The sequence below is a fragment of the Cydia fagiglandana genome, chromosome 11 (genome assembly GCF_963556715.1).
Source record: "Cydia fagiglandana chromosome 11, ilCydFagi1.1, whole genome shotgun sequence".
In the NCBI taxonomy this organism is placed as follows: domain Eukaryota; kingdom Metazoa; phylum Arthropoda; class Insecta; order Lepidoptera; family Tortricidae; genus Cydia; species Cydia fagiglandana.
In genome coordinates this window covers 645,912-672,782 of record NC_085942.1, presented here as the reverse complement: position 1 = coordinate 672,782, position 26,871 = coordinate 645,912, and the positions used below count along the sequence as shown (strand labels likewise).

The 26,871-nt window shown below is 37.7% G+C and overlaps 1 protein-coding gene across 1 annotated transcript in view; it reads right to left on the bottom strand.

The window, feature by feature from the left end:
* The window catches only part of LOC134668629 (uncharacterized), a 347,587-nt gene that overhangs the window by 256,340 nt on the left and 64,376 nt on the right, over positions 1-26,871 (bottom strand). The window contains exon 2 of the mRNA XM_063526069.1: positions 25,515-25,935. Within this exon, the coding sequence (XP_063382139.1) occupies positions 25,515-25,890 (376 nt within the window). The 5' untranslated portion in view covers positions 25,891-25,935. The remainder of the gene's footprint in view (positions 1-25,514; positions 25,936-26,871) is intronic.

Here is a 26,871-nt window from a genome sequence, read left to right as displayed (position 1 = left end):
TTAGGAGGCGCAGATTTCAAAAATGATGACCATTTTGGATTCCAAGATGGCGACCATGCACTATGTCATAAAAGTCGTCATGGATGTCGTTTTATAGGTTTTAGGGGGCCCCACTTTCGAAAATGAACCCCTTTTTGGAATCCAGAATGGCGGCCATGCACTATGTCATAAAAGTCGTCATGGGTGTCGTTTTATAGGTTTTGGGGGGCGCAGATTTCGAAAATGATAACCATTTTCGATTCCAAAATGGCGGCCATGCACTATGTCATAAAAGTCGTCATGGGTGTCATTTTATAGGTTTTAGGGGGCGCAGATTTAGAAAATGATGACCATTTTGAAATTCAAAATGGCGGCCATGCACTATGTCATAAAAGTCGTCATGGGTGTCGTTTTATAGGTTTTGGGGGGCGCAGATTTCGAAAATGATAACCATTTTCGATTCCAAAATGGCGGCCATGCACTATGTCATAAGAGTCGTCATGGATGTCGTTTTATAGGTTTTAGGGGGCCCCGCTTTCGAAAATGATGACCATTTTGGAATCCAGAATGGCGGCCATGCACTATGTCATAAAAGTCGTCATGGGTGTCGTTTTATAGGTTTTGGGGGGCGCAGATTTCGAAAATGATAACCATTTTCGATTCCAAAATGGCGGCCATGCACTATGTCATAAAAATCGTCATGGGTGTCGTTTTATAGGTTTTGGGGGGCGCAGATTTCGAAAATGATAACCATTTTCGATTCCAAAATGGCGGCCATGCACTATGTCATAAAAGTCGTCATGGGTGTCATTTTATAGGTTTTAGGGGGCGCAGATTTAGAAAATGATGACCATTTTGAAATTCAAAATGGCGGCCATGCACTATGTCATAAAAGTCGTCATGGGTGTCGTTTTATAGGTTTTGGGGGGGGCAGATTTCGAAAATGATAACCATTTTCGATTCCAAAATGGCGGCCATGCACTATGTCATAAGAGTCGTCATGGATGTCGTTTTATAGGTTTTGGGGGGCGCAGATTTAGAAAATGATGACCATTTTGAAATCCAAAATGGCGGCCATGCACTATGTCATAAAAGTCGTCATGGATGTCGTTTTATAGGTTTTAGGGGGCCCCGCTTTCGAAAATGATGACCATTTTGGAATCCAGAATGGCGGCCATGCGCTATGTCATAAAAGTCGTCATGGATGTCGTTTTATAGGTTTTAGGGGGCCCCGATTTAGAAAATGATGACCATTTTTAAATCCAAAATCGCGGCCATGCACTATGTCATAAAAGTCGTCATGGGTGTCGTTTTATAGGTTTTGGGGGGCGCAGATTTCGAAAATGATAACCATTTTCGATTCCAAAATGGCGGCCATGCACTATGTCATAGAAGTCGTCATGGGTGTCATTTTATAGGTTTTAGGGGGCGCAGATTTAGAAAATGATGACCATTTTGAAATTCAAAATGGCGGCCATGCACTGTCATAAAAGTCGCCATGGGTATCGTTTTATAGGTTTTGGGGGGCGCAGATTTCGAAAATGATAACCATTTTCGATTCCAAAATGGCGGCCATGCACTATGTCATAAGAGTCGTCATGGGTGTCGTTTTATAGGTTTTGGGGGGCGCAGATTTCGAAAATGATAACCATTTTCGATTCCAGAATGGCGGCCATGCACTATGTCATAAAAGTCGTCATGGATGTCGTTTTATAGGTTTTAGGGGGCCCCGATTTAGAAAATGATGACCATTTTTAAATCCAAAATGGCGGCCATGCACTATGTCATAAAAGTCGTCATGGGTGTCGTTTTATAGGTTTTGGGGGGCGCAGATTTAGAAAATGATGACCATTTTGGATTCCAAATTGGCGGCCATGCACTATGTCATAAAAGTCGTCATGGATGTCGTTTTAGAGGTTTTAGGGGACGCAGATTTCGAAAATGATGGCCATTTTGGAATCCAAAATGGCGGTCATGCACTATGTCATAAAAGTTGTCATGCGTGTCGTTTTATAGGTTTTAAGGGGCCCTGAATTCGAAAATGATGACCATTTTGGAATCCAAAATGGCGGCCATGCAATATGTCATAAAAGTCGTCATGGCTGTCGTTTTATAGGTTTTAGGGAGCGCAGATTTCGAAAATAATTACTATTATGGAATCCAATATGGCAATTAACTATGTTAAAAGTCGACATGGATGTCGTTGTATTGGTCATGGTCATCATTTTCGAAATCTGCTCTTAAATCAACATCCATGACGACTTTTATGACAAAGTGCACGGCACACATCTTGGATTCCAAACTGGTCATCATTTTCGAAATCGGCACTTCCTAAAACCTATAAAATGATATTCATGACGACTTTTATGACAAAATACGTAGCCGCCATCTTGGATTATAAAATGATCATCGTTTTCGAATTCTGCACTCCCTAAAACCTATAAATCGACATGCGTGACGACGCAAGTTATCTTTATTTTCAGATCTAACAAATTGCTACAGAATACAAAGGACAAAAAAAGAAGCGAGGAGGTAATGAAACAAGCAAAAATACAGATGATTCCTCGACGCAATTGGATGCTTCTTAAATTGTGTCCAGATTTTTTTGTCATAAAAGTTTTTATTTTTCACATATTACTCTCACAAGTTCCGTGACATTTCGACCTTGTAATTTTTTAAGTAAATGTTTTTGTTTATCTATGAGAATCTCACTAGAATAATATAATCAAGGTATGTTTATATTTGATGATTGAAATAGTAACGCAAAAAAAAAATTATATTTGTGTCTTATATTCCTGCCGAAGACTTTTATTTTTCCTTTTCCTTCTACACAAGTTTGGCCAAGTAATAAGAATTTAGGGCTCTCAATTTTATTTTGACTTCTACAACAGTAAAGCTACGAGGCCATGTTTGGTATCGTTTTCGTATAAATTCGCAGTACCAAATTTAGTTATGGTATCACATTGACACCATTCCAAAGTAATAACATATAAACTTATTAAAATACTTTCTTTTAAACTCCTCTTCACGCTTAATTAATTTAATTTAAATTTAGTACACATATATTTTGACTCCCGAGACAGGACATAATAAGTAATCTCAAAAATCATCCTTTAATGGTGTGAAATGAGGTGTAGGGGGGAATTCAGAATTGACTTCTTGAAGTTAATACTGTTTAAGATTAGGTTTGAAGTCATGTTTTTTTATCATTTTTAACTAAATCAAAGATGTAGACCATCCCAAATTTCATATAAATCGGTTCAACGGTTATTGATTTCCCGTACAAATTTCCACGCCACTTTTCACACCTTCAAAAGATGATTTTGGTTATAAGATCTATCCTATGTCCTGTTCCGGGACGCAAACTATTTCTATACCAAATTTCAACGAAATCGGTTCAGCGGTTAAGCGTCAAGAGGAGTTTAAAAAAAACCGGCCAAGTGCGAGTCGGACCCGCGTATTAAGGGTTCCGTACATTAAGTCCGACTCGCGCTTGACTGCACATTTCTAATAGGTTTTCCTGTCATCTATAGGTAAAGAACTATTTTGTGTATTCAGACGGACAGACATACCGACGCACGAGTGATCCTATAAGGATTCCGTTTTTTGCTTTTGAGGTACGGAACCCTAAAAAGATTTTTTAATTTTGTGGAATGGTGTCAATGTGATACCTTAAATGGATTCAGCAACCCAGATTTATACGAAAACGATACCATACACGGCCTAGCACCTTCACTGATGTAGATATATGAAGATAAAATTGAGAGCCCTAAATAAACTTTCAAGAGCGGATATCTCAAAAACTATTCAACATATTGAAAAAATTTACTGAATAAACTTGTAACAAATTAAATTAACTTTCATTTTGTATAAATGGCCATGTCGCTAAGATGCATAGTTTCCGAGATATAATCGAAAAACCGGAAAATGGGGCCTTCAAACAAAGCCCCCTCTCTTCCCCCCGCTCAAGGGCTACGGCCGGGGACTTTTGATATGTTCACCTCCTAACTTGCCCAAACCAAGTTACAGAGTCAAAAATTGTGTTCCGAGCATTTCCCTCTACAACTTTTTGGTGCATTCGTTGGCTGGCCTAAGTAGCTTATTGCATTTCTTTAAAAACTTTTCTGTAAAAGGTTGACGGGTGTTGGGTGTTTATATGGGTTTGGTTGATTATTATCATTTGCATCGCCCATGATGACTTACTAGAATTACTTACGAGCACACGAGACACTAATAGTAGTTTGACAAACCTTGGTTTTCAAGAGGTATTTTATATTGACATTTGCTGTCACAAATTTGCTGTCAGATTTAGTCGCAAACCGCACGCAAAGTGCACACAAATGTGTCGACACCTTGTTACGGAAAAGTGTACACACGGCGACGACACATTGTTTCGAAACAATTCTAGACACATTGTGTGGACTCTGTTACGACACATCTGACATTTAGTTACCACTTTGATGATTCTGCGACTGGAATGGTTATATGGGTGAGGCTCTGGAGGCCTTGGTCACTTTTTCTTAGTATAATTGTCATTTATTCCAGTTTAAAATCAATTATCATTCCTTCTTAACTAGGTACGCTTAATTATGTACCTATAGGTATATATTTTTTTGCAATTCACTCATTAGGTACCTTGTTCTAAATTTTAAGATACATAATACTGCATTCTGCTTTAATTTGGAACTAACACGAGTTTCATTGTGTAGTAAAAATAAAAACGTAATGTAAGTTAAGTACTTAGAATGTAAGGAAAATGCTCAAGTTGTTGACCAAACTGGGCGTTGTCGGATAGATAATGTAAGCAATCGGCCCAATACGGGGGCGCCGGAATCAGGCCGTATCGGGGCTGCATAGATTGCTTTGCAAATATAATGATAGCCGGGTATTGGAGGTCTGGCTCACGTTGGACTGTTCTTTAGTTGATAGTATAAGTATTATTTTGAAAATTTTTTGAAGTTTTAGACTAAAAGATTCTAGACCACATGCTTACTTTTGTACATGATTAAGTAATTTTTTTTAACTACAAACAAAACTTTGACGTTGTTTATCCTCAATTATCGATATTAAGGTTTTATCTAATTTACTACTCGATTCTTTTTATTTGAACAAAAAATATTTAACCTTTTCGCCGCCACGTCAATGAAGTAATAAAGTGACCAAAACCACGACTTGATATGAAGTCGTGGCGTGTGGGACACGATGTGTACTGACTTTATATCAAGTCAATGGCGACGAAAGGGTTAAGAGTAATTTTATAGTTCTACGAAGGTATAGTACAGACGTAATGTCTAAGAACTTAATTTCAGTACTATTTCGTACTTTGCCACAGTATCAATTGAAAGTCGCTAGGGACCTAATACTTCTGTCACTGTGACAAGGTACGAAATAGTACCTACAAAAATTAAATCCTTGACCGTACCATCCCTTTTTCGATCCCATTCCTAACCCATTCGAATATATCCAGAGCGTTTTGATTAATATTGTTCACGGATGAAATAGCAATTCAATTGTTTTCCGCCCGTACAATACAAGTTGACGCAATGGATATCCAGTCAGAAATTAACGTGTTTAAAAAAAACACTCTTGATTTTGGCTTTAATTCATTGCAGTAACAAATCTCCCATTTTCCGACACTTTGAAACAAGGCTTAATTATATTACAACACCGAACTGATAATTTGTAAACAACGTATTTTCCCTAAACTCCCTAATTACGAAATGGGGAAGTTGGCGGAGTAACTTCAAATTACGAAAGCGATTAAATAGGCAAGCGCTGCAGAATAACCCGAATGAGTAAGTAAGTAGCGAGGGCAAAAAATTACCGCCTCTAATGGCTCCTCTACACGATGGGCCAACGCCGGTCACTCCAAGGGACGCAGCCATGCGGTAGAATGAGATAGCAATATCACTTGCTCCCTCTGACGCATAAATGCGTCCCTTGGAGTGGCCGGCGTTGGCCCATCGTGTAGAGGAGCCATAAGTAGTGTAAGTTCCTTTGTCAAGCAAGTTTCGGTCGCAGTATACAGATATTATAACAGTAAGATTATGTTGAACACATTCGTGGTAACATGCTATTTCAGTAAGAATTTAACGATACAAAAGTGGCGAGAAATTAATTTGTATCTATGCGTATGCGTGGGGGCTATAGCACAAAGCAACTTGTGAAATTAGATAAGCCCAATGTCCAGCAGTGGGATGTTCAATAGGCGGGCGATGACATAAAATACTAAAAAATTTTTTTTCGTTTCTTACATGCTTCTATAAATCAGCATGTCACCGGCACATGTGGCTAAACATCCGTATAACACTCTTATTTATATTTAATCTCGGGTAATTCCTAGATGTAAGTACACGCTAGATCGGCCCGTATGCCCGAGCCGAGGCATCCGACATGTTATTTCCTATGACGGCTGATCGGTGATCACGTGGTGCTTCCCATAGAAAATGACGCGCCGGAAGCTATCCGGCCCGGCCCCGGGCCGGTCAAGCGTGAGTCAACCTTTATCCATTTGTGATCCTGAAACTAATAATGCTAAATGACGCTGCGCAATTCAGATTCATTGCTATAAAACGTCACGCTGCGCACAGCGTACGGCGTCGAACAAAAACAATTAAATGTCTTACTGTGTGTGTTGTGGGTACTGTGTCAGAGCCTCGCGTGCTATGGTAGATCGATGGGGAGCTCAGCGAACTTTTTAAAGGTATTTTTATTCGGTTTAATTCTTTCGTGAAGTTGAAGCGTGGAGCGTGGCGTGCAACGGTAGAATTTGAATGACGTGAAAGAAAAGATGAAGTTTTAAATGTTGCTTACTATTTAAATACGACCCATTTAAGAGGCACACGAATCTGGTTGCCGCCATAAGATCGAAGTTATGTGCGCTCATTGTAAAACAATCTTCTTCTTCTACTGCCATGCCCTAGCGGGCGTCGGCGGCCACCTTTGCAAAGTCTTCTCTATTCTCGGCCAGTCTTGTTAGCGTGGCCGCGTCTTTGATGTTTGTCCATTTTTTGATGTTGTCGAGCCAGTTCATCCTCCTTCTTCCCCTTCCCCGTTTTCCCTCTATTTTTCCTTCTATTATAACTTTTAGCAGATTATACTTTTCATTTCTATGTAGATGTCCAAAATATGCAATCTTTCTCCGCTTAACTGTGGCTAGTACTTCCTTCTTCTTCTTCATTCTTTTTAAGATCTCTATATTCGTTATTCTTGCGGTCCATGATACTCTCAGCATACGCCTGTACAGCCACATTTCGAAGGCCTCTATTTTCTGTTCTATTTTTTTATTCAAGGTCCATGTTTCAACACCATAATAAAGTATGGATAATACATAGCATTTTACTAGTCTCCACCTTAAATTTAGCTTAATGTCTTTATTGGTATACAATTTTTGCATTTTAATGAAAGCACTACGGGCTATTTCTATTCTCACCCTGATTTCCTGTTCTGGATCCCAGTTTTCACTCAGCCAGCAGCCCAGGTACCTATATTTAGAAACTCTTTCTATTTGTTTACCATCAATCAGAAGCCTGCCTGTTGGAAATGTTGTTTTGCTTATTACCATCAGCTTGGTCTTACTAACGTTCATTTTAAGGTTGTAGTGTTTTACCTTGGTATTTAAGCGGTCCAATAGCTGTTGTAGTTCTTCTATACTGTTAGCTAGTATTACAGTGTCGTCTGCATATCTTATGTTGTTGATATATCTTCCGTTACACTTTATGCCCATCTCAATACCGTCCAATGCTTCCACAAACAAGCGTTCTGAGTAAAGGTTAAATAGGCTTGGAGATAATATGCAGCCTTGGCGTACACCTTTTAGAATTTTCAACTCTTTTGTAGCAGATTGTCCGACCTTGATATGTGCTGTTTGATTCCAATATAGATTCGTGATAATTCTCATATCTTTGTTGTCGACATCTGTGCCATTTATAGCTTCTAGCAGTTGTTCGTGGTTCACAGTATCGAAAGCTTTTTCGAAGTCTATAAAACACGCATATACGTCTTTTTGGTGTTCTAGGCAGTTCTGTACGATTACCTGGATTGCTGTCAGAGCTTCCCTGGTTCCAAGTCCATTTCTAAATCCAAATTGAGTTTCCCCTATGCTGTAGTCAATTTTGTTGTACATTCTGTTGTGTAATATTTTCAAGAAAATTTTAAGGACGTGGCTCATAAGACTTATAAGACGATATTCATTGCAGGTTTTTGCATTGGGTTTTTTAGGGATTGGCAAGAAGGACGATTTCAGCCAGTCGTTAGGTAATTCTCCAGTCTCATAGATGTTATTGAATAGTTTAACTAGTATATCTATTCCAAAATTATCTAATAATTTGATTAATTCTACATGCACACCATCTGGGCCTACAGCTTTTCCTATTTTCATGCTACTGATGGCTTTTTCGACCTCTCTACGAATTATCGATGGTCCTTGTAAATCTCCGGTTATAGTAGGAGGAATTTGGGTTCTATTGTCTTGAAATAGCGTTGTTATATAGGTCTCCCATTCCTTTTTCTGTTCATCTATTTCAATCAGGAGTTCATTTCTATTGTTAAATAAATTTGCTGTGGTGAATTTTCTTCCTGTATTAGTGAATTCTTTTACTTTTTTATGTAAATTGAAACTGTCATGCTTAAGGTCTAATCCCTCTATTTCTAAGCATTTAGATTCCAACCACTTGTCTCTTTCTGTCCGGATATTGGTTCTGATTTCATTATCTATTGTCTTGTATTTTACGCTATCTATTTCTTTATACTGTCTTCTCTCTTCCATTTTTGTTAATATATCTTTGGTTATCCATGGCTTTTTAGTTTCCTTTTTCCAATAGCCTAATATTTCTTTACCTGTATCAAGAGCAGTCGTTTTGATTTTCTCCCAAATATCTTCATTACTAATAATTATACCATCGCTTGGAATGGTATCTTGGAAGCGCCTTCTTAGTTCATTATTAATTGTCGCAAGTGTTTTTGATTTTACTTCACTGTCTTTTAGCTTATCTACTGCAATTTTTCCATGTTGTGTATTGTTCCTTTTAATTATTTTCAATTTTAGATTAAGCTTAGCTACTACCGGGTTATGGTCAGACCCAATATCCGCACCGGGATATGTTTTTACATTAACTATTGAGTTTCTATATCTAGCAGGCACCAATATGTAGTCTATCTGGTTTCGCACTATGTTATCTGATGTGTGTTTGGGTGACGTCCATGTATATAATCGTCTGGGCGGATGCTCAAACCATGTGTTTGCAATGATGAGATCATTTTCCATGCAGAATTGTAATAATCGGTCTCCACTCTCGTTTCTAGCTCCTAAACCATGATTTCCTACATATTTACCCACTGCTCCTTTACCAATTTTTGCATTCAGGTCGCCCAATATCAATGTGAGTTGTTGTGATTTTAATGATTTCATAACCATGTCGATCTCCTTATAAAAGTTTTCTAGGATGGTAGGATCTTCTTCCGCTTTTTTAGCTGTTGGTGCATAAATTTGCAGGATGTTCAAGTCAAAAGGCTGACCGCTTAACTGTAGTAGAATACATCGTTCTGACACAGGTAGAAAGTTGGTGACGAATCGGTTCAGCTCCTTTTTGATCATTATTCCTACCCCATGGTAATGATGTTTTTCTGTTGAGGGTTTCCCTGAATAGTAAAGTATGGTGTCATCAGCAGTATATTTTCCGTTGTCTTTCCATCGTACTTCGCTAAGGCCCATTATGTCAATATTTAATCTTTTCATTTCTTGTACAGTGTTTTCAATTTTACCTGGTTTAATTAAACTTCTTACATTCCACGTCGCAAATTTTAACCATTGTTTCTTCTTCTTTATTAGTTTTAATCCCCCGTTGAATTTTCCTGTCCTGGCATCTTCTGTTTCTTCTCTCACGGTAGTATATTTCCCATCACAAGACCCGGAAATCTCGTGACGCCGGGTCGGGCCCGGATCGCATCGAACTGGCTCACTTGATTGACTTTGCATGGTGGCTTTCTTGGAGCTAAATAGGTGTAGTGGGGCCCCAGTTCCTTTTACACCAGCTGTAACCTTGCTGCAAGGTTTGGACGCCGCCGTTGATCTCGAGAGATTCATCCGCCGCCTGTCCTTCTGCTTGCTCCAGCCCGAGCCAGCAGCACGCCCACAGCCTCTACTCCGAATACGTCCGAGAAGCCTGTGGGCGGGGTTTTTTGCGGAGTGTCCATCTCCGGCCTGTGCGGTCCGCGGGAGGTATTTTATTTCCCTCCAGCCCTCTGGTAGTCTCTTCCGACCACCAGGAGGGCCTCCCCTATCCGCCACCTGGGGACGCGCTCTCTAGGGATATAGGCTTCCCCCGAGAGTGTAAAACAATATTCTGAAATAAATAATTGAAGAGGTGTTACGCATGGTAGGAGAGAAGAGGAGTTTGTTGAGAACCATAGAAAACAGAACAGGAAAGATGCTTGGACACCTGCTATGACAGGACGAATTTATCAAAAACATCATTGAAGGGAGAGTTGAGGCAACGAGACGGAAGGGGAGACCAAGGAGAACGTACATAGATCAAGTAAAGGAAAAGCTCAACGTAACGTCGTGTCGTATCAGGCTGTCAAGAAGGCAGAGGACTGACATGCATAGAAATCGCTCCACCGATAAGAGTTTAACTCTTAAATATATGATGATGATGAAGGATGACACTTGACATAAACATTCATGTAACATATATTGCTCTATTATAATATAACATTGCTCTATTATACCTACTATGTCTGAGACTATAGTATTCGTTTCTAGAAATTGTAATACAAAGAAATTAATGTTCCATGTAAAACTTCTACTTGGTCTATTATACCTACTCGGATAGATATCTAAATTAGAGATGCACCGGATATCGGTTCAAAGATCTTTATTTCTCAAAAGAATTTTTACAATTCACTCATATGAGAAACTTACATAACTTAAAACTAAATATTTACAATATTTACAAAGTGAGCGCTAAAACAAAACATTACATTTACATTTTGTGCCGCTATACAATTATACACAACGCGGGTAGATCCGAACATGCTAAGTACTTGGCGTAAGCGCGGATATCCGGTTACTATCCGGTATCCGGCCTATCCGGCCATTATTTTACTATCCGGCCGGATACCGGATAGTGACCTACTATCCGGCCGGATACCGGATAGTGACCTACTATCCGGCCGGATACTGGATAGTAATATTGCTTGATATCGGAGTAAACAAATTGGATTTAAGAAACAGACACGGTTATAATCGTACTTGTTTATTATTTTAAAACCATTTATTCATTCCACTGACTTGCACGCGCACTCATTTCGAACCTAGAAATGAGTCCGCGCGAACGTTTACTAGGAAACAGGTCAAACCTGCAGAATGCGCACCTGAAAAACCGAAATGTAGGTATAGTTCCGCCGGCCGAATATTCGGCGGCCGGATACCGGATGTTCGGCCGATGGTCAGGCCGAATATCTGGTATCCGGTATCCGGCCAAACAACTATCCGTTGCATCTCTAATCTAAATGTTACGTTAAAGTTTTGTATGTCAAGTTTCATGTAATTTAAACATGTCGTTTTAGCGTAACTTCGATTGTCCATACAATCGAAGTTACGTTAAAACGGCATTTTGGTGGCGAATTCGTGTGACTCTTAACATAAATTGAGCACGTTTTCAATTGCTTGGTATTTCTTGTTGTTATCTTATGTAGAACTTTTAATTACTTTCCGAAACAAGGGAGCAAAGCTGTTTTTGATGCGAGCGCTGATCTCTCCCGCCAGCTCGTGAATCAAAATGTATTTTGTTTACGTACGGTAAATAAAACTTTTTACGTCACTAGCAAACAAGAACATAAATACTGGTTGATTGGAGCTCGTCTCCACTCATCTCCGCTCATTTTAGTTTCAATAGAATGGTATCCTTAAAGGGAAGAAGAATTTTAACAGCTAACAGCCTAATATACCTTTTGGTACACTAGACTGATAGTGAATCACACCCCAGACATGCAGAGAATGCCCAAGCCAACCAACCCAACAATAAGACGCTAACAAAATACACAGGCAGTTTCGACAAAATAACTGTACCCTTTTGTAGACTAGACTGACAGTGAATCACACCAGAGAGTTTTCCACAAAATTTATATCCATCTTATAAAGATATCCGGTCCAAAACAAATAATTTAAATGCGGATGCCGCGCATGCCCCTACTTTAAATAAGGCGTTTTTGTCCCCAAAGTAAACGGATTGAGACAAGTCGCTACACAGAGGCGGGAGAGTTTGGGCACTTGATTCAATAAGTCTAAAAAATAGTTGACTATTGTTTTTTCCCGAATAGAAACTTCTCCTTTTTTAGGGTTCCGTACCCAAAGGGTAAAACGGGACCCTATTACTAAGACTTCGCTGTCCGTCCGTCTGTCACCAGGCTGTATCTCACGAACCGTGATAGCTAGAAAGTTGAAATTTTCACAGATGATGTATTTCTGTTGCCGCTATAACAACAAATACTAAAAACAGAATAAAATAAAGATTGAAGTGGGGCTCCCATACAACAAAAATGATTTTTGACCAAAGTTAAGCAACGTCGGGCGGGGTCAGTACTTGGATGGGTGACCGTTTCTTTGCCGTTTTTTGCATTATGGTACGGAACCCTTCGTGCGCGAGTCTGACTTGCACTTGCCCGGTTTTTATTTAAGTTGATTTAAATTTCAATTTAAACATTAAATTGAACTCCGCAAATGAAAATGAGGATAGTAAATCACACTATGATTATTACAAGCAATTCAAGTTGCAGAATATTTTCGAAAGTTTTAACTTGGTTGTAAAATAATTATCAAACTATGAATTAAAGATAAGTAGTGAGCTCCAAATGCGCTTATAAATATTGAAATAGTATCGGTTTTTACAGTTTTTCCCTATTTTTTGGCTAATGTAAAACATTCCCGCACCAGTAACCATCTAGCTTCTTAACTACAGAATGGCACAGCCGACCAATTTTATTTACAAACACAACACGTCCCTTTATTGAGGTTTATTCGATAAGGGGATTAGGTTCTTCACTTATCTCTTCGGAGACACTTCGTTCACGTACTCTGCCCTAAACTGATTATTGGGAAGACACCTTAAATACACGTAGCTCGTAGATATTAGCGTCTGACGAAGAATATAGTCGACACATTTTCTATTCCATGTAGTTATTATATAACGGAAAGCTTGGAGGATATAAGCAAACGGAGTAGCCATTAACCGGCGTTCCCCTCTGTCGAAAATAGAAAGCCAATGGTCATACACATCGTATGGACTGACATTTAACTGAGCTGGCTATTTTACGTTACGTATTTGACGTGCCCCTCCCCACGGTTTGTGCAGAAAATAAAAGGCAAGGCGTCTTAGTTCACGCTATAACGTATGCTGAGCCCGTTCTTTTTGCCAGCCAAGCCATTTTGTTACATCTTATTATCTTTTGTAACCTGTCTTTTTTTTGTGTTGCAATAAATGGTTTCTTATTCCTATTCTTAGTTTGGTTATGTATATCCTCCAAGATGGAAAGTGCTCCGAGGAATTGTTAGTATTAATCCCTGCCGCTTCTTCCCGCCATCGCTATATGCGACAACATTTCCATCTTCACCACTTAGATGATTGGCAGTCCTTAACTGTGCGTTTCTCCAGAAACTTCCTGCCTCGCGCAGTTAAACTGTTTAAGTAATGAACTTCAAGCTTTTTAATTGTTTGCCAGTAGCTACCATTCTTTGATGCTATAATAGTGACAAAACTACATTTTTTTGAACAACATTTTACGTATTTTACAAATTGTTTTTAAAATTGTAACGAAATTTCATTTGTCTACGTTCTCCTCCAAACGCTTAGCGCCGAATAATAAAAGCCATTTTTCATAATCAACGCAACTAAGGTCACGGACAAAACGAAGAGATACTAAATCAAGATTTAAACTTTAACAAAATTACTTTTTTCACAAAGATAATTGATGCAAAATATAACATTTTAGTTTTATGTATTTAGGACTAATTAAAAAAACGAAGTGTTTTAATGTTAAAAAAAAGAAAAATAAATCTATTCTTGCATGTGCAATGTATGGCATTCAGTATTTTGTTGCTGTTAAGTCTTATTAGCGACCCGCCTCGGCTTCGCACGGGTTACACAAAACCTTAATAATAATTAATTATTGTTGCACCTGTGAACGGGTTCCAGCAGGCGTTCTACATGACATAAAAGCTCTCCAAGGGGCCTCTACGTGTTGGATCTGTGTCCCCACGCAAGCCTATCAAAAAAACCGGGATTATAGGCCCGTGATATCCTAGAGATTAATTATTATTAATTATTATTAGCTTGGGCCCTGCCCCGCTGCCGGCGGCACCCTAGGTTAGGTTTTTTATAATGTGTTTATAATTTTTTTTTTATTGTTTTGTAAGTGTTTTTATATTTTACTTTTATATTCATATTATAATTAACCTAACTTAAGAAGAAAAATAAATAAAGAGAGTGTATTAATTATACACCTAAACCTTCCTCAAGAATCACTCTAAAATAAAATAAAATCCGCTCAGTAGTTTTTGAGTTTATCGCGAACATACATACAAACAGACATACGCGGCGGAAGACTTTGTTTTATAAGGTGTAGTGATAGTGATTAACGCGTGTTTACTATTACAGTATTCTAAAGATTACAATTATTTACATACCTGGTGTGTCCTGTAATATGAGCAAAAAATTTAACTGTAGGCTGTACTCCTCATACTGATCAACATTTGTTTAGCGACTTTTGAAAATAACTTTTACTTTGATTTTTAATACACTTTAAAGGTTATTCAAAGACGCAATGTATTGCGAATTTTGTTATGTTTAAGGCTTGACAAGCAACGTCAATCACAATGATATGGCGTGGTGATGGCGTCCATTGAAGATAATATTTATTTTGTATGAAAAATAGGGAGTCTAAATACTTCATAATTTTTAAAAGTTGTTGATCAAAAGTGTCACCGTTTGAGGAGTACAATCTATGTTTTAATTATTTGCTCATGTTACAGGCCACACCCGGTATACAATTTAAAAGCCTGAAATTTAAGACCTCATTATAAAGATAAATTACCTAAACAAAAACCCCACTTACCTACTTATCAAGAGAAGGAAAATTAAAACGCGAAAAATTCACACAAAAGTTGAATAACAGAAACCGGTTTAAGTGAAATGATAATTAAGATGATAAATTGGGGTTCCGCATAGTGTTGTACTGCTAAAAGCTGATGAATATAACTGGCCGTGGAATTGGCAATACCACAGAATCAATAATAGTACTAGATACAGGCGATTCACTCGATTAGGACAGATATTACCGCTAGGTGGCGACAGCGACACGCGCGGCTTATAGCTAGCCACCAAAATTGGTGTGGGACGGGTATACTTGTAGCTACCTGTTGGAAAGCGACGAAATCGCGGAGTGAGCCACGCGTGGCATTACGTTGCTGGTATTGTTGGCGCAAAGTGAGTTGCCTACAATATGAATCTTGAGACCTTTCTCTAGTAACTTTATCGATTCAAAACCAACAAGTTACATTCGATAGAAAAAATCACGAACATTACGTCTAAGACGCACTATTTTTTTAAATTATTTTTGCACAAAAGCTAATAACATTGCTTCTAAAATTTATTTTCGATCGAACATATCGATATTTTTTTTGTTAAAACTATCAAAAAATAACAATTCCTACTAAAATACTAAGTAACTGTGTATGTTTCTATTATACACATTATGACTTATGACAGATTTTTTAAGCGTATGTAGAGTGTTTATTGATACGGTTGGAATTACATTATCTTTTTTCTTTATATTTTTTGTAACTGCCGTTTATTTTAAGTCTATATTACATTGTGGTAGAAATACTTTGGTATAACTATATTGCACAAAAAAATACGGCAAACTTACAGACATACTGCCACGGGCACGACACTAGTTCCGCGCTCCCTTATCACTGAGGGCCATAATGAGCCGTAAGATTACAACAAAAGGCCCTTTTAGATAAACCACTGAATGGGTTAAGGTTTACCTAAATGGCCGAGTTGCGTTATAAGTCAGTTAAGTATAGCATTTTGAGATATTGAGGCAGTAAATAGGTACTTGTGAATAAAATATTAAAGTGCTTAATAGCCAAGTTTAATTAGGTACTTACCAAATAAATAAGTGTTTCGTGAACAAAGTTTTGTACGGAACACTAAAAAGTCACCTTTGATACTGACAGGCCTATAAGTATCATATCGGAAACAGATCGAATAATAACTAAAACTCGAATTGGCCTGTGAGTACAGAATATAGGTAGAGTATAGTTTTGGCAGAAATTGTAATCATTCATCTTGTCAAATATGGCCGATAGCTCTTAAGAGCGCTAAGAGTAGTTTATTACTCTGGTCCCTAATTCGGAGAACCATTTTATTAATCTACTGGAGGCGCGCATTCTGATTGAAATAACAAGTTTAGAATTGGATCCAGTTTTGTTATGAATATGATCTGTCAGCGTAAAAAGTGATATTTATTTTACCAGAAAAGTCACTTTTGATACTGAATACTGATATAATCCATAAGAAGTACAGATCGGAATCATGACTGAGTCATGGCAAATAGCCAAAGACCGTCCGGACATCCTAGGTACCGCTGAAGAGACGAAGAGCAAAAAATCCTTAGCAAGCTCGGCGCCGTCGACTGGACAGAAACGGCTTTGGACAGAGAAGCATGGCGGTCTTTGGCGTACGAGGCCGAAATCCACTTTGGGTCGTGGATAATAATTTAAGGATATAACGAAGAAACGACAAAAAGAACTAACTTAAGACTAACCTAAAACCGGTCCTGCTCTATGCCGGGTCCAAAGGTCCCCATCACACTAGCAGCGTTGCCTCGCTGTATGACGGTGGAGACCTGTTGGACTAGCCATGAGTCATGGCTCCGAGCTCGCTAAGGATTTTTTTGCTCTTCGGCTCTCCAGCGGTACCTAGGATGTTCAGACGGTCTTCGGCCATTTGATACTCCTGAGTACGCTCTCCAGACTGCGCGATCGTCATCCGGACTACGTGCCCGAGCCATGGGAGTCTGATGGCGGCTTTAGATTCTCCAATGATTTAATTTTTATTCAATAAAATTTACTAGCAGTTCATAACCTATTATAGTCAGATCATAAAAAGTCTGCAGCGATTTTGATAGCCCACGCAGTGCAAGTGTCATTTTAAACGTCAAACTTCTATGAAATTATGACGTATATATAACACTTACACTGCGAGGGATATCAAATATCAAAATCCGCTGCAGACTGTTTGGTTGACTGGCTGCGACTCTATTACAATCAGAATACGCCTCTTGGTCTTTATTTCACAGTCCGTCGTAATTATGATTCGGCGTCATTAGTCATCGGCATGAGCCCTGTCAATGCCCTCGTCACACCGAATGAGGGTCTGAGCCGGGTCGTCACAGGACTGAGTACGTCATTACATTTCTAGGTAGAAATGTTGAAATTTCTGGAATCTTGGGGTCAAGGAACTTTGCAAGTTATTTAGTATTTGTTACTAACAACTAGTTTCGTTAAGTTGCTAATGCTCCCAGCGTCAGCTTGGTCACTTTTCTAAGAATGCATAACATTAAATACGATATAATTAACAAATTATGTTAATTGAATTTTATTGTGATTTGGTTACACCCGCGATAACTTTTTAAAGTAGAGTTAATCCAAGAAAATTCTGCAGCGATTTTAATAGCCCACGCAGTGCAAGTGTTATGATATGTCAGCGTCAAAAGCGTCATAATTTCATAGAAGTTTGACGTTTAAAATAACACTTGCACTACGTGGGCTATCAAAATCTCTGCAGACTTTTCTCGATCTGACTATACCTGTTGCTATTAATTATTTGTGTTTATATACTCAAAAACGAAGCTGATAAAAAAAAAACGTTTACATGAGCCTGTCATGGATGTAGCAAATGTCATCTAAGTATTTAAGTTTATAATTTATAAATAAGTGTGACTACTGAAAACTTCACAAATCAAATCATCAAATGGTTCTAGTGCTAGGAATTCCTACATTCGAGAACTAAGCATTTAAACAACTAGAATGCAGGCTTAACAGGTAATTTTGGCCGTCGCTCGTACACAGAGCTTCTATTGTTCCTACACCAAGTCAGACGACGCAACGGAGCCACGCTGTTACGTCGTCGCCCAAATCTAATGTTTAATTTGTCTTTGGTTTTTATTTGTAGTTTCTTTGTACTTATTGTATTTTATTTTGTAGTTTCACAGTGCCTTGGTTTTACTGTAATGCTGTGTTACTTATTTGACTAATAAATAAATAAATAAATAAATAATTTTTCTCTGTATTCGCCAAAATCAATTCAATGCATGCAATATGCATGTGTGGCCAGCTAACTAAATGGAGGCTAACGTTGGGAGTTAGACTATATGGAAGTGATGTTATAAATCGATTGTAGGAAAATCATCTTTCCTTTTCAATGCTTAGTTTAAAGGAGTAAAAGAAAATAAAACTTTATTTACTTTTTTATAATAGAGTAGATAATTAGATTTAATTACTTTATGGTGCCGTGACCAGGATTTTAAAACTTGGGTAACTAATTTAAATTTTTTCGCTTGTTTTAAATGTAAATTCTTAAACAAATACTAAGCTCAAGTAAAAATAGTTAGCTTTGTAAGCAACTGGTATTTTTTCAAACTAGAAGGGTGCGGTAGATGTCATCTGTCATCAATGTCGCAAAATTGTATTGAATTGACATTTATTATCGTACCCTTCCAGTTTTCCAGTCTTTTGACTCACAATTGTTTGACGTGAATTGACAGAATTTTGAGAAATTTTGGATGCCTTATTTTCTTTTGTTGGCTCAGTATTATGTACTGTAATAAACACAGCGCTTACCCTAAATATGTCGTCTCACATTCAAGTGTGTTCTAAACCTCTAGAACTAGTGCCTATAGCTATTATAGCTTACAGCTATGTTTGGCCGAGCTGGCCGGAGCGGGCATTGTCTCCGGGCCGCGGAATCAATTCCACGCTCCTCTCCTTTGTTCAACCGTGATGGATCGCGGGCACGGCGCACTACACAGAACATACATTCATTTCAACAAGCATTTTATTTGATTAGATTGGTCTTTTTCATGTTATTTTGCAAAATTTCAAGAATTTATACCACGATCGTCACAGTTTGTGGTATTTAAAACTGCAGAAGACTAGACCTATTTTTGTTCCTAGTTTAAAACCTCAGATGGCAGTTCGACCGTTTCTGACGCGAAATTAGACTGGTGGCCCCGAAGAAAGCCTGACTAAAATTCACAAGCTATAAAATGATGATACCAAGTAATAAAGTCGGCCAAGTCGGGTAAGGTATTGATAATTGAATGTGTTATTACACATGTAAATGATAGTTGAATGTGTTACTACAATAGTAGCGGATACAATGACGTATTGAAAATATATGTCAATCCCTAACAATTTTACAAATGTAGATATGTTCTTACGGTCCATACTTAAAAGTATCTTCTATACTCTTGCACAAAATTGTTTCTCCTCCCAAACAATCATTTTTTAGATACAATTTTACAGACGTCTATTTTAGTAAAGCTATTATAGAATGGTAGATAATTATGACTCGATGCTGACTGTACCAGTAGATTGTTTATACACAGTGCCCCGAAATAAACCAATATTTTTTTTATTATTTTATGCTCTTCTTTACTGAATCATGTATTTAGGTAACAACTTCGTTAGATTATTCCATTAAAGATGAAATTATAAAAATAGAACGAAAAAGAACGTAATAATATCGGTATTTTTTGTATGAAGAAAAAACCTGTTACGAGCCTTGGTGATCATATTGCGTATATTAATTTTTTACCTTGAATTCTGCTAATCTAACCCGCATAAATCTAATGGAAGATAACAATTGAAATACTGTTCCAAAAAATACTGGTATTAAAACATAAAAGATAACAAAGGTGAATTATCAGACGATTTTTGCAAGGAGCAGACAATGTGGTTTGTCAGAATTAATGCGTTGCGGTAAATTTGCACCTTGAACGCTGAATAGGCTTGATGGATGTGTTAGAAGTTTTTACGTATAAAGGAAAGCACTTAGAAACAGAAAAACATTAAGCACTAATGTGGAATTCTTCGCTATTTGGAAATGAAAAAAGTTTACGTAATACTAGATGGAGGTATTAGCCCTGACAAGATTTTTTCCCTCTCCGCCATGTTGTGGATTTTCAGTGGTAGGTATTTATTTATTTTACTGGCACGAAGACCATTGATAACAGAGACAAGATATAGACAATTTATTTGGTTTTGTTAGTTAGATATTCTTATTTTTTTCACAAATTAAATTACAAGTAAGTCAATGGTGATAGCTAACGTGAGGAAACAACTTAAAATTTGTATCGAATTAGAAATAAGAAGAAGAATATAAATACATTTATTTAACATCTTAATTGAGTATAAAAAATAACACATACAATACAAATGACACAAACTAGACGCTAAACAGGACCCCCTCTCAGCATAATGCCACGGCAAGCCATGACGCTGATTTTCAGTGTGTACATGACATAACACTAAGCTACACCTAAACTAAAACTAAACGAGCGACAACACAAACTATTACTTTGCCACTCTTGTGGATGCAACTTTCCCACCAGTGTTGATAAATTAAGAGGGCCTTTCCAAGCTGGTGTGGTGAAAACTAATTTATCTAACGCCACAAAATCCTACAAAGTTAGATAGCAAACGCTTCAAAACAAGAAAGCCACGGATGTTCATGAAGATTAATTATTGCATGTGTACACTAATTTATTAAATTTAACTAAATTAATTAATTTAAGCACTAGCAAAGTTTCCCTTTGGAACTTTCTCTTGATATATTTTACCGGCATAAGCAATTTCAAACTTTTATTTACCTACCTTTGATATTAGCTCTTAACCTTTTATACACCGTGTTTTTATTGAATTCCGTTAACTTCGGGGTATGGTTAAGTACGTTTAAGAGAACTAAATGGCATAGTTAATTTTCAAAAAAGTTTTCAAATTGCTGTTGCTTTAAAAAAAAATAGTTTAAAAAGTAGGTAATTAAATGTAGCATGTTTGTAGCGTTGTCGTAAGACGGGCATTACATTTAACTCAACCAAACAATTGAAATCTGTGACATATCAATGTCATTTCGAACATCGATCGACCGAGATTGTACTTAAGTTTAGTATCAAATGTATGAACTCATTCTAAACACTAATCAATATGTAAACCGGCCCTAAGGCAAGTGTACACGCTTGTAGAGGCCTTATAGGAAAATAATAAAATACTGATTATCTCCGAAATGGAGTTAATTAGAATATCGGTGTCTTTGAGAAAGTTACTTGATTTAAGCTCAGGAATGCACCCTTGAAATTAACGGAAAACAAAAAAAACACGGTGTATATATTTATTTGGTTGGTGGTGAGAAATTGTGGGTTCAAACCTCGGTTGTGCTGTAGGTATACTTATGGAGCAGAAAAAAATCATACCCGAAAAAAAATAAAAATTACAAAAAATTCAGTTGCATGTGCATCTACACTAAATTATTCTTCTTCTTCTTTTTAAGTAAGAAAAAGCTTAACCACTCACATGCTTTATGCACCTATAGTTGCAAGCTGTCACCCTTAACTTTCACATAATAATAGTGGTCACTGAAAAATATCAATCATGTGAGTGGTTAAGAATATCGAGTTCGCTCGTAGCACGGCTACCGCTGCCTGCTGACTGCCAGTAAATGTATTAAATTGAGAATATTTTTCTATACCACGCTAGTAGCACACAAGGATACGGCCCGCCTAATAGTAAGCGGTCACCGTAGCCTATGCACATCTGCAAACTCCAGTGGCGGATTTGCAGTCTTTGCCGCCCTAGGCCCCAAGCCTTGTAGCCGCCCCTTTCTCAGCATCAGCAGTATCAGCACCCATCATATTGACTACAATTAGATCAGGCAACGAAAAGGTATAGAGGGAAATGCTAGGGACACATTTTTTACTTAGTAAAGGTTGACTCACGCTAGACCGGGCCGTGTCCGGACCGGGGTTTCCGGCGCTTACTTTTCTATGACATGACAGGCGATCACGTGATGCTTTCCATAGAAAACGATGCGCCGGAAACTCCGGCCCGGACACGGCCCGGTCTAACGTGAGTCATCGTAACTTATTTGGACTCGTTAGGAGGTGAACATATCAAAAGTACGGGGGTTTGGTTTGAAGGTCACATTTTTCGGTTTTTCTCTTATTATATCTCAGAAACTATACGTCCTTGTGACATGATCATAGGAACATAGGTTTTACGAAAAAAATAAGCAAATACTTATTCATTTTAAGTGACAGTTTTACCAATAACATTGACTTTTTATGTACCTACAAAAACATAAAAAAAATCTAAAAAAGAAACAAGAAAAACATTTTTTTGCCTATTTTCTTGAATAACTGCAAAACTATTTACTTATCTTTAAATTATAAAAAAAAAGAAAAATATTATAGTTCGTTTTTTTAGCATTAGAAAGAACTTGCAAGAAGGTAAGCGATCTTGACGTCTTTTAATTGAAAAACGCTTTTTAAAAATAACAAACTATTACTTATGAAAGAAGAAGAATATAAATGATCGTATTAGATTCATAATTGTTACATAATTTGCCGTGACTTATTTTTAAAACGTGTTTTTCAATTAAAAGACACATCAAGATTGTTTACCTAATTTCTAATGCTAAAAAAAACGAAGTATAGAGATTCTTACAATGTGCTCTATGTTTGATATGTAACACGATATAGTCTGAAAAACTTTATTTTTAAATTTTCTCATTTACTTACCCCCCAAAAATGGCCTCCATATTTAAAATTCATTTGTAAATAAATCCATCTTTGGGTCACTAACTTACACATGTGTGCCAAATTTCAACTTAATTGGTCCAGCAGTTTCGGAGAAAATAGGCTGTGACACACGGACAGCCAGACGCACGAGTATAAGGGTTCCGTTTTTTCCTTTTGAGGTACGGAACCCTATAAACGGGGAACAAGGCGCGAAGGCGTCAACAATATGCTAAATCGACGCCACACTCGCGTTCGCGGCTTTGCGCCGCGATTCGCGCACAAAAGTGTGGAGGGCCCTCCAGATATCGTAAAAGTTGTAGCTTGTAGCAAATTTAACCAACTTTCATTTTGTATAATGATCATGTCGTTACAACGCATAGTTTCCGAGATCTAAGCGAAAAACTGAAAAATGTGACATTCAAACCTCTCTCTTCCCCCGGCTCAAGGGCTACGGCCGGGGACTTTTGATATGTTCACCTCCTAGATAGTAGATAGTCCAAATAAAGTTAGGTACAAAGTCAAAAATTGTGTTTCAAGTATTTCCCTCTCTAGGTATCTTTTTTTGAGAATTCGTTGCCTGGCCTAATTTTGAGTTATTTTTTGTTGTCATCAGTGAATTTTTTGTCACAATTTGCCGCCCCTAATATCTCGCCGCCCTAGGCCCGGGCCTACTGTGCCTTATGGGAAATCCGCCACTGGCAAACTCCCAATTAGACATTAAATTTCTCAATCTCTGTCACACGACCCTGTAAAAGTTAAAAATGAATCAACATTCAAACATTGTATTATGAAACCCTGTTTACATAATTTACCCACAAACGGGGCTCAGAGTCAGAAATGTGAGGAATGCTTTTAAGCATATTTAAGGGTCAACAAACATCTGTATAAGCAGCATTTGTAATCGTGGACGGCACACGGTCTTCATGTTAATACAATAAGGATAATAATATAATTACAAATACAAATGCAGCATTTATTTCATTACTTTATTATAAATATACTTGTTTTCTTTATTTCATTACTTTTTACTTCAATATTTACACTAAGCACCTACATCTTTTTGCATTTCTTTAGAGAACATTTTTATAACGTATAGGTATGTATGAAAGGAAAAAGAGCCACATGACACGGTCTCGCATCTCTCCTTTTGCTGGCGAGAAGTAGATATTGATCCTTGATTACTAATTATATCATTCTAAAACTTATTGAAATGAAAATTCTCTTGCGCAAAACTCACACTTCGCTACTCGCCGGCTGACAGGTGCCTAGGAATTCTAAGTTATAGTTGAACTTTAACTCAAAACAATCTAAAGTTTACTAAGCTTTGCCGTCAAAACACGTTGAAAGTTAAAACATAAGCTTGGAATAATAACAGAGTGGCGGTAAATTGATGACTCTGTAACCCAGTTTTCCAGTTTCGGATGAGCGCCTGCCGAATTTACCTGGGCAAAGACGCCGGGCGGCGGACGGCTTAATTAAAAGGCGCTTTTAATAAAATATCGGTTCTAATCACCCGCCGAGTAAAGGCGGATGTTTCGTTCATTTCCGGGTCGAGAGGTAACAATGGATCCAAATAGCCTCAAAATTTACTTATTAAACCCACAATTTATTAATTATATTGTTTTATTTTTCTCTTCATTGAATAATTTTACGGTTTAGACTCACTTGTTTTTAGTCACTCCCGCGACATGTTTCGGAGAGCCTAGGTCTCCTTTCTCAAGCACTAACAGTGCGAGCAGCGTTCACGACGGTAACCGTAAAATTATTCAATGTTAGTATGTCTCACAACAGTTTAAATACAATTATTTTCTCTTCGTTGTGAAACAGGATATTGACATCAAAATGGTAACAATATTATTTGATTCATGGGCCTTGAACTGGGCTCCACACAGGAGGAACTTATTTCGTATTTATTTATTTTATTTATTGTCACAGCGTAGCTCCGTAGCGTCGTCTGAGGCTGAGGATTCGGCAGTATAGATATACTGCCAAGTATGTAAGTATGTACCTACAAACCAAATACATATATAGATATGTACAAAGGATCATACAGTATGATCCTTTACATACCTACTTGGTTTGCTAGAGCGCTCGGCAAGCAATGTGAATAAGATACGAGCTCGTGATGAAATAATTAATTCTTCCAGACACTTGAGGATTTTTTGCTTTAATATTCCTATTAAGCAATTAAAATTTTGTTCCCGAGGTCTGTAATTAACTTAAAGGATATTTTACCACAATCTTTTTCCTTTATTAGACTTATAGCCACTTACACCATCCCACTAACCTGGGGTTAACCGGTTAAACCGTTAAACAAGTTACAAAATGTATTGGTAACCATGGTAACTCCAGGTTTAACCGGTTAATCCCGGGTTAGTGGGATGGTGCAAGTGGCCCTTAGTTGAAGAATTCATAAGTTACTTATACAAAACATTTTCAGCTGTTAATATTTAAGCAAGAGTTCTCTCTCTCTCTGTGGCACACATATATGCGCCATTCCATTAGAGAAGGGTCCTTAATCCAATGAAGCATTTCTCTGATGTTTTGTACAGAAAATGACAGCCATGGCGTCTCCAAGGGTATCAGGCGATCTCGCCTGCAGGTTTATCGCTGGTCAATTTGTAATAATAAAAATCTAGGACTAAAAACCTAAAGTTAGATCTAGAATCTAAACTTACCTTCATATACGACGCCCCTCACAAGCTGCTCCGTTTCAAACACCGCATGCTCAACCGTCAAATTCACTTCACTATCCGTCTCACTCAACGTCACTACCTCTCTCTCACTCCTCGCGAAGGCACATGCGTCTTCTACCTCACTCATTTCTGTGGTCACATCGGTTACATTTTCAACTGTATCTAAAGTAACATAAAGTTCAGATTCGGGTGGGCCGGGCGAGCGGCCCGGAGCCGGGTCCCCGCTCGGCAAAGTTAAAGTGGAGATGTAAGGTAAGCACGCTAGTATGGTGGCCGCTAGTAAGTTCACTGAGCACAGCCGCATCGTTAACTTTGTCGTCCATTGCTTGGTTTTACATGGGAGGTCGTTTGTGGCCATGTTTAAGGCAAGTCTGGGCGATGTGGCTCATGGCGTCATCGGAATCTGGAACAAATAAATATATATTGATTTATTATTGTCCAATAAGATAAACGTACTAATGCTAGCATGCTAATGCCCAATAGATGACACCTTGCTGTCACCTCTATTGACAATTACTTAAGTTTCAAGGTGAGATGTACTGGGACCGCGTCGAGCACCAGTAGGTACGTTCTACTTACTACAAAAATTCAAGTTGTCAATGCAAAAAACCAATCTGTCTAATTCAATTTCTCAATAATTCAAAACCAATGTATAAATTACTTCAACTTTAAATAAATAAATAAATATTGGTGGACATCTTACACAGATCAACCTAGCCCCAAACTAAGTAAAGCTTGTGCTATGGGTGCTAGGCGACGATATATATACTTATAGAGATAAATACTTTGAACCCAAAACACACACAATCTTTGAACACAAAAAAAAAACAAAAAAAAATTGTAGGTGTGATCTACAATTCTTGATTTGTTTTTTTTTTGTGTTATTAGTGCTGGGTCGGGACCATTTCGTGGTTTTTATATTTTATGTAGGTACGTCTTATTTTCTTCTTTTATTTTGCCTCGAATAAACGCTCTCTATATTTCTCTATTCTCTAAAAATTACTGACTACACTATAAAATTAGTATCCATATACGAAGCCTTTTTGCTTTTAATTATTATAAGTATACTTTTATTGCTTTCCCAAACGACGCTATACCATAATCCACGAAACTTAATTTAACACTCGTAAACTTCGAGTCCTTGAAATAACGGCCAATTCCAGTTGGGGCCGTTCGACCCCCATTATAAATCAGCGGAAAGTAATTCCATTAAGCCCTAGGCCAACAATAACACCGAGCCAGAAAACATGTTTTTAACTCCTTGGAAAAATGGTTCGTTAACCTGAGAACGTTGCCAAGTGAAAATGGTTCTGCGTCAGAATTGGCTGATATTTTTAAT